This window comes from Buceros rhinoceros, unplaced genomic scaffold (genome assembly GCF_000710305.1).
Source record: "Buceros rhinoceros silvestris isolate BGI_N320 unplaced genomic scaffold, ASM71030v1 scaffold14779, whole genome shotgun sequence".
NCBI lineage: Eukaryota > Metazoa > Chordata > Aves > Bucerotiformes > Bucerotidae > Buceros > Buceros rhinoceros.
The window spans coordinates 50,083-64,013 of record NW_010430318.1 but is presented as its reverse complement, the minus strand read 5'-3'; the positions used below and the strand labels follow the sequence as shown (position 1 = coordinate 64,013).

At 52.3% G+C, this 13,931-nt stretch overlaps 1 protein-coding gene across 1 annotated transcript in view; it reads left to right on the top strand.

Annotated features, from left to right (window-relative positions):
* Positions 1–13,931, top strand: part of LOC104499494 (eukaryotic translation initiation factor 4 gamma 3-like) — a gene marked incomplete at both ends in the record, with an annotated part of 71,033 nt that overhangs the window by 7,791 nt on the left and 49,311 nt on the right. The window contains one exon of the mRNA XM_010143003.1: positions 3,833–3,961. Within this exon, the coding sequence (XP_010141305.1) occupies positions 3,833–3,961 (129 nt within the window). The remainder of the gene's footprint in view (positions 1–3,832; positions 3,962–13,931) is intronic.

Sequence of the window (13,931 nt, the reverse complement as noted above, 5' to 3'; positions counted from 1 at the left end):
CCTGGAGGGGTTTCCCAGCCGTGTGGAGGTGCTGCTGGGGGACAGGGGGCAGGGGGGACCTGGCGGTGCTGGGGCACAGGGGGACTTGAGGAGCTCGAAGGGCTTTTCCACCCCAGATGAGTTTGTGATTTTGTAATCTGGGCAACCCGGAGATGAAACCCCTGGTTTTAGTGAGATAGAGACGAAAAAGATTCTGATTTATCCGTTCCTTATCTTTCCACGTATCAGGACCTCAGCTGCGTGTGCCTGAGCTCTTTTTTCTCCAGAAGAAGGTGCTGCTTGCCAAAAAGGGGAATGGAAAGTCCTGTGGCTTTCACTAGGGGCCCAAATAACCTGCCCTGAAATAAAATCACAGGAACACGTTTTCTTGTAGGGCAGAGACAGGAGATGAGGAAGAGACTAAGTGTGATGCGTCAGATGAAACGAAGTTTGGAGATGGTCAAAATTCCCAACAAATCTTTGGTAGAACCTGTTTCTCAATGAAATCACACAGATATTCAACCCCAAACCACCTCACCTCGTCATGTTTCATCGTCATTTATTTTATAGAACACACTGTAGAAAAGGCTGATATTGGTAGGTTGGGGTTTTTAATAAATAAATCCAGCAGTTGAATTATTTTAAAACAGATTTGGAAATAATTGTTTCAATGAACTACTCTTGGACTAATTCCCCCCATCGATAATGGAGAATGCCAGGAAAGCCTCTTCGGGACATAAAGATTTGGGCTTTGTCCTGTAAGCAGCTTCTTGTGTGGAGTTTCCAAATTCTTCATACTGCGAGAAATCGCTGCAGTTACTCGTCCACCTGCTGCGAGATCCCAAGCCTGTGGAATCGGGAGGGGGGAATGGAGGAAAAAGGAGATTTTGTTCTAAAACATTTCAAAGAAATGTACTGAAAGCAGCTTTTTGGTTCGGAGTTTGAGGGAAAGACACTGATTTCCAGCAGAAAAAGTGACCTTAATGATCCCAGGTGACAGTGTGTGGCTGCACCCGGGTACTGGGGGCTGTGGAAACCAAATGAGTGTGGGGGAACGATCAGAAGCAGACGTGCTTCTTGAAGCTAGCGTGAGGCCAGAGCTGGGAATCAGACAGGAAGGATAACCGTGTTAGTGCACGACCAGCTGTGGCCCAGCCAGCCTTTTCTGGCAGATGATGCCTCGGTTACACTCTGTGATCTCAAGCACTGCAGCTTGCACCAGAATTACTTTGAGATAAACCTCTAGAAGCTGAGGAACAACACTGACTGCGGGCCGTGAACTGGTGAGAAGTGGGCGTTCATGTGATGGACCTGTGGGGAGAGAAGTGCTCGTAAGTTGGTGGGAGGTAGCCATGAGCAGAGGTTCTGTAGCGTGGCTACGTCAACGCTGGATTAGGTCATTTGTGTTAATTGCTGTGCCTCGTTGGAGCTGATGCCACCTCAGGTCAGGTTGCCCAGATGGTAGAGAAGGTGATGGGAAAGTGTCAAAGAACCACTTTGCTCCAAAATTTTCAGGCTTGACTCCATCAGTCGCTTCTCTGGGTGTTCATTCTCCTGCAGTGAGTGCCCATTGGTGGCCCCCCAGTAACTTCACACCCAGCAGAGTCACCATGATTCGCCTTCGTGCCCTTTAAAGGGATCTTCCTGCGATGGGGAGAATCCTGCAGAGAGGAGCTTAGGGAGGATTAGCTGCGCCAGCCACCCCGTGCTTGGGGGGAGGATCTGGGTCAGGAGGTCGCTGCGTTCCCCAGCCCCAGCGGCTGCAGAGTGGGCAAGAGGGATGCTCATCTCCTGGGAGGCGGCAGCGCTGCTGTGGAGCTGTGTCCGCCAGCCCAAGCGAGTGAAAGGAATGCTGGAAGGCAAGAGGTTCTGTCCAAGCCTGAACCCTTTTATTTTTGGGCTTTGTTTATGGAAAGAGCCGTTCTGAACGATGAGCTGTGGTTGTATCGTGGCCAGGCATGCCCCGTGATCGAGGGATGCTGGCGGCACACCCCATCCGTTCTGATCTTGCCAGAACGTTTCATGGACACGGCCGTGAATCTGCAGTTAGGTACCCAGAGGGGAAGGATTATCCAAAACTTGTGAGAGATGCTAAAACCTGAAGATTTAAGCTCAGAAGGAAAAGAGAGAATTCCAGCTTGAGTTTTATTTCATTTTTCCTTCGTTATGTCTTTTAAAACACAGGCTTAAGGCTTCTGGAAAACCGTCAGTAGCCTCTTGCTGCTCAGTTAAGGAGGAAGAAAGTGATGCCCAAGCGAATTAATGTGTCATTTTGTGTATCCATTTTAGGAGAACAATTTAATCTCTGGATTCGAGAAGGATATTTGCATCCTTAGGAATCCCAGACCAAGTTCAGGTTCTGCAGAACCCCATTGAATACACAGACAGCCAGACCCCTGGGACGCTGAGGGCAGAGGGCCGAGAACACAGCGAGGAGCCCGTAGAGTCTCTCCCTGGTTGTTTTTTTTTAACAAAAATTACTGATTGAACACATGTTCAGCAAGTTTGTCTTCCCTTGTCCCCGTTACCCTTCAGCCCTGCATCTGCTATTTCACCCCACTCGGACCAGTGTTCCTCGTGCTCTGTAATTAACCTCCTCCTGATTTCTGAGGCCTGCTGAGTGCTCCCGCTAACCCGGGATGTCGTCGTCGCCCTCATTTCCCGTGTCAAACCTCTGTGAGGAGCTGGGTGCTGCTGGAGGGGTCGGATGGCTCTGGCCTTGGCTGGACCAGTCTGTGCCCTTGTGAGCGGGGTGATGACAACCAGCAGGGTCCGAGCTAGCACAACCGCTGCCAAATAACCTCCTGTTCTCCACGGGAAGTGACATCCAAGGAGACATCCTGGTGACGAGCATGTCCCCACCTCCTGAGGTGGCTGTTCAGAGGAGGCTGTTCCTTGTGGCTTGTGCTGCCTTGGCTTCCTTCTCCCCTCCTCAGCAGCATCTTTTGGTATCCATCAGGGTACGTGGTCACTTGTGAGCACTGACTGCTGTGGACTGACATGACAGGTCTTTCGAGGTTGTCTTAGGAGTCATTTCTTTGATTGTCCTGGGGATGGGACCTGGAAAGTTTGCTGAGATGCTGGTTTCGATCCTGCTGCCTGGGGCTATGCCCGCACCTGCCACCTGGATCCACCAAGAAAAAGAGATGATTCCCCCTGGGAAGGGAATGATCCAGCTGGGACAGAGGACGAGCTCCTCTGGCTTGACCCACCCTTTTCTCTGCTGAGCGCAGAGATGCTGTAAATCTTCCCGCGGTGAATGATCCGGGACTGTTTCCGAGCCGTGAGAATCTGTAGGCTCTCGCTGCTGGTCCAGCTGTTGTAGTGGTTTAGGTAACGCAACAACAGGTGTCGGTACTCGGGGGGCGATAAAACAGCTTGGAAAAAGCATTTAAACCTGAACTTGGTGACTTCTGCTCTCGTAGTTGGCTCTCTTGGAGCATGGTGCTAGTAATCCAGTGAAGATCACGAGCCAGGAGTTTCCTTCTGCCTTATTTTCCAATGCCGGGGCAATACACGTGCACAGGGAGTGCTGGATTTCTATACCATGAGCAAACAAAGCTGTGTTGGATTGCTGGGGTGTCTCCCAGTGGTTCGGGGGTGTTACCCAGTGGTTTGGGGAGTCTTGCTTTCTTTTGAGTCTCCTTTTTTCCACTGTGGGGATAGTGCAGTGGAGCAAGTATGTGCTGTGAATATATTTTACAACAGTTTGCTTGAAGTGTTTAGATGAACATCTGTATTATTTTATATGTGTATATAAAGATGCTGCTAGCTGCTTTCTGAAGAAGCTGATGCTATCTACACAGACTGGGTTACTAATACAATGTTTTACTAACAGTTTATCTCCACACAGGTAACACAAGTAGCAAGACAACCGGGTCCTCCCGCCCCATCCCCTTACACTGCACATGAAATAAATAAGGGACACCCAAACCTTGCTGCGACGCCTCCGGGACATGCATCGTCCCCTGGGCTCTCACAGGTAAGACCCGGCCTTGGAGCAGAGCCTCCCCAGCATCCCTCTTTTCCTCTTGTCCCATTCTCGGCTTTGCTGCTCAAAAATCGACGTTGCCCGTATAAAACGTGATGAATTAATAATGTCTTTATGTGGCTCGAACCTTGTGCTGACTTAGAGGTAACGCCCAGGTTTATTGGGCATCAGTTCATCGTTGTAACAAACTACAGGCAACTTGGAAAATGGGAGAAAATACTTCCCGGTGAGGAGCGCGGTGTCAGGCTGCCCTGGGGCACGGCCTGGCTTCTGTTCTAACGGCGTTGAGTGCCCAGTGTCCTCCCAGTTAGGGGTTTTCTGCTCCCCACGTTTTGTAGAGGACACTGAGGTCTGTCGTTCTGGGACAGTAAAATGAACGACAAAATGGAATGGTAATAAAAGGAAGGAGACAAAGGGCCGATGACAGGAAAGCACAGAGGAGGAGATAAATCGGAGGGACAGTGCGGATGGAGATACGGAATAAATTGCTCTTTTTGTAGTCTCTATTAGATGAATATTCTCCAGGGTTGGTGTGAGAGTGGAGCAGCTTATCTTCAAAAACGGGCAAGAGAGACAGGTAGTGGGGCCCGGAGAGAGGGGAGATAAAGGACAGAGGATTGGGAAAGAAAGTGGAGTATGAAAAAGCATCGGGGCTGAGATAGAGGGAAGCATTACGTTCTGTTTGCTCTTGTTGGATTTATACTTGTTTGAATAACGGAATAAAGCAGGAAGGCGTGAGGTCAGCTCTAGAGAAGCGCGGTTTCATTCTGAACACAGCGTTAGGTGGGGAGGCAGGGTCACAAGCCGAGGACGGGCTGGGAACGGCGACGCGAGGCGGTGGTGAGAGCCTCGAGCATCTCACAGTGCTGGGAGAAGGGAACTTTCTAGTTCTCCTGCCATCACTTCTGTGTGGGTGAAATCTTGAACTGCGGCTGATCACGCAACGAGGTTGTGTAAGGAACACCTCACCTTAGTATTGCACCTTCCAGATAAACCTTGGTGGGAAAAGTGGACAGTTGTGGTTGTGTTTGAAAATGTGCAAACGCTGATCCCTTATGGAGCGGGAAATTAGAGGCTGAAGGATCTGGTCAGGCCCGTAAGTAGCTTGTAAGCGTTAGTCAGTGGTGTAGGAGCGTTTCTTCCACTGCTCCCTCGTGGTTGTTGGAAATAAAGTTTCTGGTTGAAGACCGAACCTCACACAACAGAGTGAGAACGTATCAGGGTCTCAGAGAGGACTTTAGAACGTTGTCTGGCTTGTGCTGAGTATCAAGAAGTTAATTCTAGGGTCTGGAGCACAAGTGCACTGAGGAGCGGCTGAGGGACCTGGGGGTTGGTCTGTTCTCCCAGGAACCGGCCTCCAGCTGCACCAGGGGAAGTTGAGGTTGTCCCTGAGGAGCCATTTCTGTCCCGTTGGGGTTGTGCCGGCGTGTCCCCGGCTGCCCAGGGCAGTGGTGGAGTCCCCATCCCTGGAGGGGTTTCCCAGCCGTGTGGAGGTGCTGCTGAGGGACAGGGGGCAGGGGGGACCTCGCGGTGCTGGGGGATGGTGGGACTCAGGAGCTTGAAGGGCTTTTCCAGTCTAAACCATTCTGTGATTCCTGTTAAACCTCATCAAAAGAGGGAAGCAAATCCTGTGGCAGGTAAGAGGGGAAGAAATAGAACATTCTAGGCAGCCTCTTAAAAAAATATTCTAATGAAGGAGATTTTTTCTTCCCTTAATATTTTCTTGTTGAGTCAGCGTGTACGTAGAGATCGGTCTCTGTGCCAAACCACCACTCGATCCAGCCGGGAAAATGTTTGTTTCCTGTTCTGCTGCCTCTTCTCGTCTTGGAAATGAGCGTCAGGTTGTGTCACACTGATGCCACCAGTCAGAGCGGTTTGACCTTCTGTCCTCCATGTCAGCTGAGGGTCTTTAGGGCTCTATGAAGATGTTTGTCCTCTGACAGCACAGGGCAGGCCCTTGTGTGCTTAGCGACAGGATGAGAAAGCCTGGTTCAAGGTTCTAAGCTGGGTGAAGCACCGGGCATGGGGCACATTTGGGTCTGCAGAGGAGTGAGGGGCAGGGACGTTCCCTGAGGGATTCCTCCGGAGCTGAGGTTTGGTGTCGAAGCAGCAAAAACGGTGGTTTCTGTTGATTGACAGCACCGTGGCCCCCCATCACTTGACCCTCGTGTTTGCAGCTGGAGATGAAAAATCAAACTGGAAGTGCCTGTGCTGGGCCACTTCCACCAGTAAGGCTGCAAAGTGGCTCCAGACTCTTTGCCGCAAGCAGGTGCAGGATAACCCGTCTCCAGAGGAAGTTTTCCATAGCCCTGGACTGTCAGAGGTTTGGGTGACTGTTAGTGGTTGGGTGTTCAACACCAGGATTCTGATGTTGTGACAGCTGTCTGGCGGTGGCCTCTGTCAGCCGTTGGTGACGGTGTGGTCAGGAGCTCGCAGCTGAGCGGGCTGTTGGGTGGGAACCTTCCCTTCCCGTCTCGTCTCCAGTGGGTTTCGGTGAATTCCCTCGCGTTAAGAAACGGGGTGAGGGCGAGTTCCCCGTTCCCAAAGCACTCGTAGCTTTGTGAACTATCACACTTCTGTTCCGTTGCTTTCTTTTAGGTAAGTAATCAGAATCCTTTAGATCTCTCATCACTTCCAAGCTTTTCCATGCTGTAATTGTTTTTTGTCTGATTCCTGGACCCCTTAGATCCTGCTGTTCCCTTTCTGAGATAAAGGGACCGAGCCAACGTGGTGCTGTGGTTTATTCCTGATTTATCCAGCGCTCTCTGCATCCGAACCACCCCCGCTACGCTGGTGACTGAGTGTGGTGCAAAGGTTGTCTTTGTGTTTGCCCGGTCATGCCTGACATCACGGGGTGTGTTTGTGCGTGGTGAGGGGGTGTGTGGGTGAGTTAAGTCCTGATTAAGGGGTGATTTCTCCACCAGAACCAACTTAATGAACACTCGTGAAACTGCATCATTCCAAAGCACCGACTGCTGCTTAGGCAGAGGGGACTGAAAATATTTATAGGTGGTTTTGGGGCTTCATTTAGGTCTAAAAATAATTTTGCCAGTGATACAACACGTGTGACTTGCTTGCGTGGTCACAAATGACTCTGATGTCAGTCAGGGCCCCTCGCTGTTACCTCAGGATCTCTCTGCTTGGGCATCGGAGTCGCTTTCCAATCCCCTCGAGGGGGGATCTTGCTGTGAAGGAGAGCGGCGGGTGAAAGAGTGGTCCCCCCGCTGTCCTGGCTGCTCTAGAGCTCCTGTTCCAGCCAGTCTGGGTGATGGGAGACCAGGTAATGCCTTAAAATACCAGGATGGACTAAAAGGAACCGCTGTCCCTTCGTAGCACCGCACCGAACCCCTCCTCAGGTCTGCCAGCTCTGCGGGACGAGCTGATGGCATCGTGTTGAGTGGTCTGGAGAGCCTTTGGGAAAGGTCAGGAGACGTGGGGGATGTTTGGTGTCCCCCGTGGGAAGAAGAGTCAGGTGTGGATGTGTGTGGTGCCTTTGTAGCTGGCTTTCCGTTCACGTCGTCTAAATGAACCGGAATGTGGTGGTGCGAGGCTGTGGTTTGGGGGCTCCTTCACCTACTCTTCTACCTCTTCCGTGGGACAAAGCCAAAACAAGAGGAGGCTGGTGTTCCCCTTCCTCCCAGGTCTTTCACAACGGGCAGCGAGAAGAGTGGAACAGGCCCCTAGCCCTGTTCTGCTTCCCAAATTCCAGGGCCCTGAGATCACCCAGGAACGTGGTGAACTCCGCTGGCGCTGGGCAATGTGCTGCACGTGTTGCCGCAGTGACGTTACGGCCAGATGTGGCCCCACATCCATAACATTTCATATTCCTCTTTGCGTGAAAGGGCCCCTTGTGCCTCTGGGGAGAGGTGGAGCACGTCCCCTCTGCCACCTTCTCGTGCCTCGCAGGCTTCAGCAGTGGCCGGTCTGAGACAATTCGCTTTCTCAGTGTACTGAGGAAAGGAGAAGCCGCTGGAAAAGGAGTAGAGAAGTTTCTCCTTGGGCCTGGCTGCCAGAGCACGATCCCCTGAGGTCAGGCAGAGCGGGGATTTGCAGGACCGCAGGGTAACCGCTGACCTGAGCACTCCCATCCCCTGACAGATGAGAGACAGACGGGGCAAGTAGTGCAGGCAAAGAGCATTCGCAGGGGCGGGTAACGCAGAGCAACGGAACCGCTGTCAGTCTGCCCCGCGCCCCGGCTTTATCTTACAGTAATTTATGGTGTGGCTGTGTCAAGGCGGGAGGCACGAGGAAGCGGAGCTCTTCCAAAGCAGCCAGGCTGCGGCATGGAGGGAGGCAGCAGCAAGCGCTTCCCTCTGTCCAGTAAGTGACGGAAGGAGGAGGAGGGGGCTCCTGCGGATGTACCCCCAGCGGGAGGCAGCACGCAAAGCGTAGAGCAGCACGGGAAGATACTGTCATCCCTCCTCGTGACCCGGGAGTGGTGTGAAGGATCCCGAGGAACAAGTGCAGTGGGTTCTGGCACGTGAGATGAAGCAACACAAGACGGGAAGGCTTTGGAAAAGGCTCTTGGCTTTCTCCACCTCAGCTTTAAATCCGCGGGCTCTGATGGGGACGCCGAGGGATTCTTTCAGTCCGGGACCACGGTTTGTAAGCACCAACCAACAAAATGGCCAGGAATTTCCTCAGCAGATCAGTGCTTCGTGGCCATGGTTGCCTCAGGCTGAGAGGATGGAGGTCCCAGTCAGCAGAGGACCTTGTGGCATCTCCTGAGGCCTGAAGCTGTGGTGGTTATTGCCAGCGGAGTTTAATAATCCTTATCTGTTTCTGCCGCCGGGGAGGTGCAGCCGCAGGAAGCAGCATGGCGAGAGAGCTGGATTCTCAGGATCTTGGTGCACAGACCTTGGCTTTTAGGTGGCGGATTGAAATCCAAACCAGATTGTGCTCAACTCAAACTTGTTCCCATCTGGTTCTTTGCCTTAAGTGAAAAGAGTTTTGTGGTTTCGTTCTGGTCCTCAGAAATGTCACCATTGCTAAACTGGCGTTTGTAATAGCAGTGAGACATGCCATGGCACCGTAAGCTCTGGGGCTGGGTGCCAGGAAGCGTGTCTGCCTGCCATCTGTGGCGTGTTCGGAGGCAAGCCCCGAGCCCCCCGTTCGTTATCACGCATCCTTCCTACCGGAGTGGAATCCTGTTGTAACCATGATGGTTATCCAGCGCTTCTCTCCCACCCTCCGTAGCCCAGCTCAGGTTGTAGGTGCTCGGAGTAAAGCAGCTGCTCCCCGTCAGCCCCGTCCCTCTACGCTTTGCGAGGAAGATGCACTCTTGTAAGGTCAGATAACAAACTTCCTCAGCCCCCGGAGCATGAGGACCCTCCCGAATTTCGTCGTCTCGTTTGTTCAAACACCCTGCCCGTCCTTTTCTGCGTGTGGAGAGCACCTTGCGTGCCCACCCTGTGTGGAGTCAGTTCTCTCAGCAGTGCTGGGAGGTCTTTGCCCAGAGAGCTTTGCCCTACAGGAGCCACCGTGGGCTTTGTGAGGCTCTGATTAAAACCACGGAGAATCCCGGAACACGCAGAGCAGGCTCGGTCATCACTCGGGATGTTAATTAGAGATCGCCTGTGCCGCCACGTTGATGCAGACAGAAGCAACGATCAAGCTCTCCTGGCGCAAGTGATGAGTTGGGGCCTGGACCGGCCGAGGGTGGAGTTTCCATGTGCTGCCCCTCTTCTACTCCAGAGAGCGGACCTTGGCTTCGTGGCTCTTCTGTCCAGAGCAGATAACCGGGATAAAGAAAATTTACACACTGAAGCTCTTGCTGGTGCTTTGCGGACAAGAAACATGACTGAGACATGTGTCAGCGTCTCTTCTGAGCAGTCAACCCCCAGGTACTACTGCTTTTTTTTTTTTTTTCCTGGTCCGTGCTCTGTATGTCCGGGTCAGGCCGCTTCATAATGGAGTTTTTAACCAAACCCGCGAATTCTGAGCGTGCAGGAACGTGGGATGGCAGCTGGAAAACGCAAGTTCTTCAATAGCTGATAAAGCCAGGAGAAGTGTAATCTGCTTTTGGCCGTTGCGTTAAAGACCTGCTGGAAGTGACGCTGTACTCTGCTTTGTAATAGGATTAAGCAGGTTTTGATGGGGTTAATAACGCTGCGAGTATTTGCTCAGAGACCGTCTCTCATTCTTTTCGATTCGCTGCTTTTAAATTGGGGCAAATCAGGGCTGGAAATGTCAAGCGTGTCCGTGTCTCAGCAGCTGCTGGCGGTGCCTTTTGGGGTTCAGGGTGCTCATGTGTAGGGACGCCCCCATTTCATGGGGGTCTTGTGAGCTGGGGGGAGCAGCGGGGTGAGAGAGCTGCAGGAAGGGAGAGCCAGGAGAGGGGGGAGGGCTTCAGCTGCTGGTTAACACTATTAGTGTTAATAATTATTTAACCGTGGAGACAATGAACTTTCAAAAGACGCGACGTAGGTGGGATGAACGAGTTAGTTTTAACATCTGTGTGTTTAGGAAGGGCTAGAAACTGAAACTAGAAGCAGTTTAATCCTCCTCCCTGTGCTCAGTCGGGAAAGATGATGTGTTTTTTCTCCTGCTGCCGGAGCTTTCTCTTTCAGGAGGAACCCCGGCCCGGCCGCCCTGCTGGGAACCGCCGTAGCTGAGTACGAAAGCCCTCGCAGGAGGGGGCTTGGCCACACAGCACATCCTGGATGCACGAGCTAGCGGAAGAGTTTTCTTCTGGCTTGTGATACTGTTGCGAACTAAAAGCCCGTAACTTCTTTTTTTACTCAAAATAGCATTTTTAATAGGAAATCAAACTCCTCTGAAGCTGTTTGGAAATTCGTCAGGAGTTTTCCGTGCATGTTTTCTGTCGCATGTTGGTGCGTTTCAGATTTTACCACTTGTTGAGCCACACTTTTGTTCATAATATGAGATGACAAAGTAATAGGAGGCAACTTGCCATTTTTGTGTGTTTAATAACGTCTATTCTGGTATTTGCTCTGTACTAATACCTTCTGTTCCGTGCAGTTTAACGGGTTTCTTGCAAATCCGTCGTTTTTAAACAAACACAATGTGTTGCAGAAGGCAATGAGAAACACCAAAGGCAGCTTGGAAGTCAGAGCTTTACACTCTGACGGAAAAGAACCCCTGCAACCAGCAAAAACTGGGGAGAGGAGCCCTCCAGTTACTGGAGTCCACCGCTAGCCATTGTGTCCAACTGGAGAATAACCTCCGGAACCACTTATGCTGTCAGCAGGGAGGAGCTGCGCCACAGGGTGAGGGTTTGGAATCCAGACCCAGACGGGTTCTCCTGCCAGCTGAGGTCTCGTGTGCTGCTTTCCACGGACAACAAAGAGCATGGCAGGATTTGGTGGTTACAGAGCAGGAATCCCATCCCTTGTAGCCTGAGAGGGCTGTGCCAGCGTCCTCCCCAGAGCCCTGCGATGGTGCCGTTAGAAACCAGCGGCTGAGTTGCTGTAGATTGTCTGTATTTAGCAGCATTTCTGGATTCAGTGGAGTGCTGCGAAGTTTGAACACTTTATCTGCTTGCTGCCGTAGACTCGTGAGATGGTTAAGGTTGGAAGCGCCCTGGAGATGGTCTGGTCCAAGTGCCTGCTCAAAGCAGGTTACTCTGGCTCGTGTCTGCTTGGGTTTTGAGTATCTCCAAGAGTGGAGACATCCTGAGGGGAGGGAGAGAGGACAACAGAGTTTTGGAAGATATTGTTAGGTCTTTTTGTTGTGTTCCTGAACGCAAGCTTTCATCCTCAAAGTTCGTGTTCCGCTTAAACTGGGACAAAGTTTTACAGGACCAGTGAAAGGCACTTTGTAAACTCGAGGGTGTTTCTGCAGCGATTCACGGGTCTGCTTCCAGCAGTGGGGGTGGTGGAAGTTCCACCCCCAGTCACACACACTGTACCTTTGAGTCCCTTTATTATGGAAAATACCGATTCCCTTAATTATGTAGGAGTCATCGCCAGAGCACCCCCAGGCTGCGAGCCAGGTGCTGCAGTCAAGGCAGGGGCCATCGCTCCGGGCTCTGGAAGAAGCCAGGTAAATCCAAACTGTAGGAAATGATCTACCGGGGCATGGTTCTCGCCCTTGTGCCTTTGTTCCCTACGGTTTTGAACCCAGGCAGGTTCCGTGTGGATGGGTTTAATAAAGGAGCGGGTCTGGGAGGAGGACAGCCCCTGGCAGGACAGCTGTCCACCCCAGCGTCTCCAAGAGACGCTGGATAAGTACTGGATAAAACTCTGCGTCTTCAGCACCACGGTCTGAAATTGGGCACGGGCTCGAGCACCTTAACTCTTTTTTAAGGAAGCGGAATGATTTTTCTTTCCTCCCCAGAGCTCTGTGGGACACTTACCTTCACAGGGTGTTCATCTTTACGGCTGCATCCAGCAGCAGAGCTGCTGATACAAGAATTGCGATTATGTGAAAACACGGGGTAAGCCCAAGCCTTGGGCGCATCGAACAGGGGCTCCCTCTGTCTTGCTTTTCCTTTTCAGCCTCCTCCTTCGCGACATCCCTGCAGGAATAGTAACCGCAGTGTCTTAAGCAGGAAGGACAGGAGTGTGTGTCTGGGGTCGCTGCTGTCCTGGGCACAGACTGTCTTTGTGCAGGAAAGAGGAAGCCACGTTTCCTTCCCTTGGTGGGAATCCGATTATTTATGTTCAAGTAAGAATAACGCCTGTAGCTCCACAGTGGTTCCTCAGGACTCTCTTGCCCCGTTCCGCTGGCTGCCTTTGTCCGCTGGAACGCGTCACGCTCAATCATACAAAGCTGTAAAAAAGGATGGTAGGAATTCAGCAGGGCAGGTCGGGACACAGACGATGGACCCCAAGACAGACTGCTGCGAGAAATAAAGACGAGTGTGGTCGAGCCACGTTTGCGAGGGCAGAAATTCCTCTTGGGGCAGGAAATCCGTATCCTTTTAAAGGCTGATTTCCTCCAAACTTCGAAGCTTCTGAGTAAACCGAGTGCGCAAAGACTTGGTACTGGGGGCACAAGCTGGTCCCACCCTGGTCCCATCCCGGCCCCCTTCAGCCCCTCAGTCAGGAGCAGGGTGTTTGTGTAATGATTTAGGGGGGAATTGTCCTTGTTTGTTGCTTTAATGGCTCTTGTGCTCTGCAGGCACCTTAGGGGGAAAAAATAAAGAGAGATTTGAATTATCTGCTTACCAAAATAGTGACAAAATCTATGTTCAGAAGAAATCCAGGAGCTGAGCAGTGGCAGCTGCCGGAGCTAATCTGAGGGAGGGGGTTGCAGCACAGGTCTCTGGTCACCCAGTGATGCTGGTCCAGGTCCAGGGGGACGGTTTTGGATGTGGCCAGCGTGGTTCACTCCAGCAGGATTCCTACGAGCTGTCTTGGCACATCTTTCTCTTTCTCCACAGAACTTTATTGCTTGTACGTGCAGCTGTTGGGAGCCACTGGAGTGGTGGAGGTGGTGTGGTCTGATACGTGTTTGTAACCACAGAGGGTGTTTCTAGCTGGATAACATAACCCTGAGCAAAACAGACTGGAGGGGCAGAAAGACGTTGAGAAGGTCTTGCAGGGCTGTTTTGGCTTCTCGTGGTGTTGATTTATGAGGGCTGGTGGATTGAAAGTTCTGTTTCTGTTCTCTCTGAGCTCTTCCCACAGGCTGCTGACTCCATGGTGAGGCAGCTGAATCCTGGGCGTCTCCAGAGATGGGAGCTCAGTAACTTGGTAACTGAGGGGCCTGGGGGGGCTGAGCCTGGAGCAAAGGAGGCTCCGGGGAGACCTTCTGGCTCTGACAACTCCCTGACAGGAGGGTGCAGCGAGGAGGGGTCGGTCTCTGCTCCCCAGGACAAGAGGAACCGGCCTCCAGCTGTTCCCAGGGGAGGTTGAGGTTGTCCCTGAGGAGCCGTTTCTGTGCCGTTGGGGTTGTGCCGGCGTGTCCCCGGCTGCCCAGGGCAGTGGTGGAGTCCCCATCCCTGGAGGGGTTTCCCAGCCGTGTGGAGGTGCTGCTGAGGGACAGGGGTCAGGGG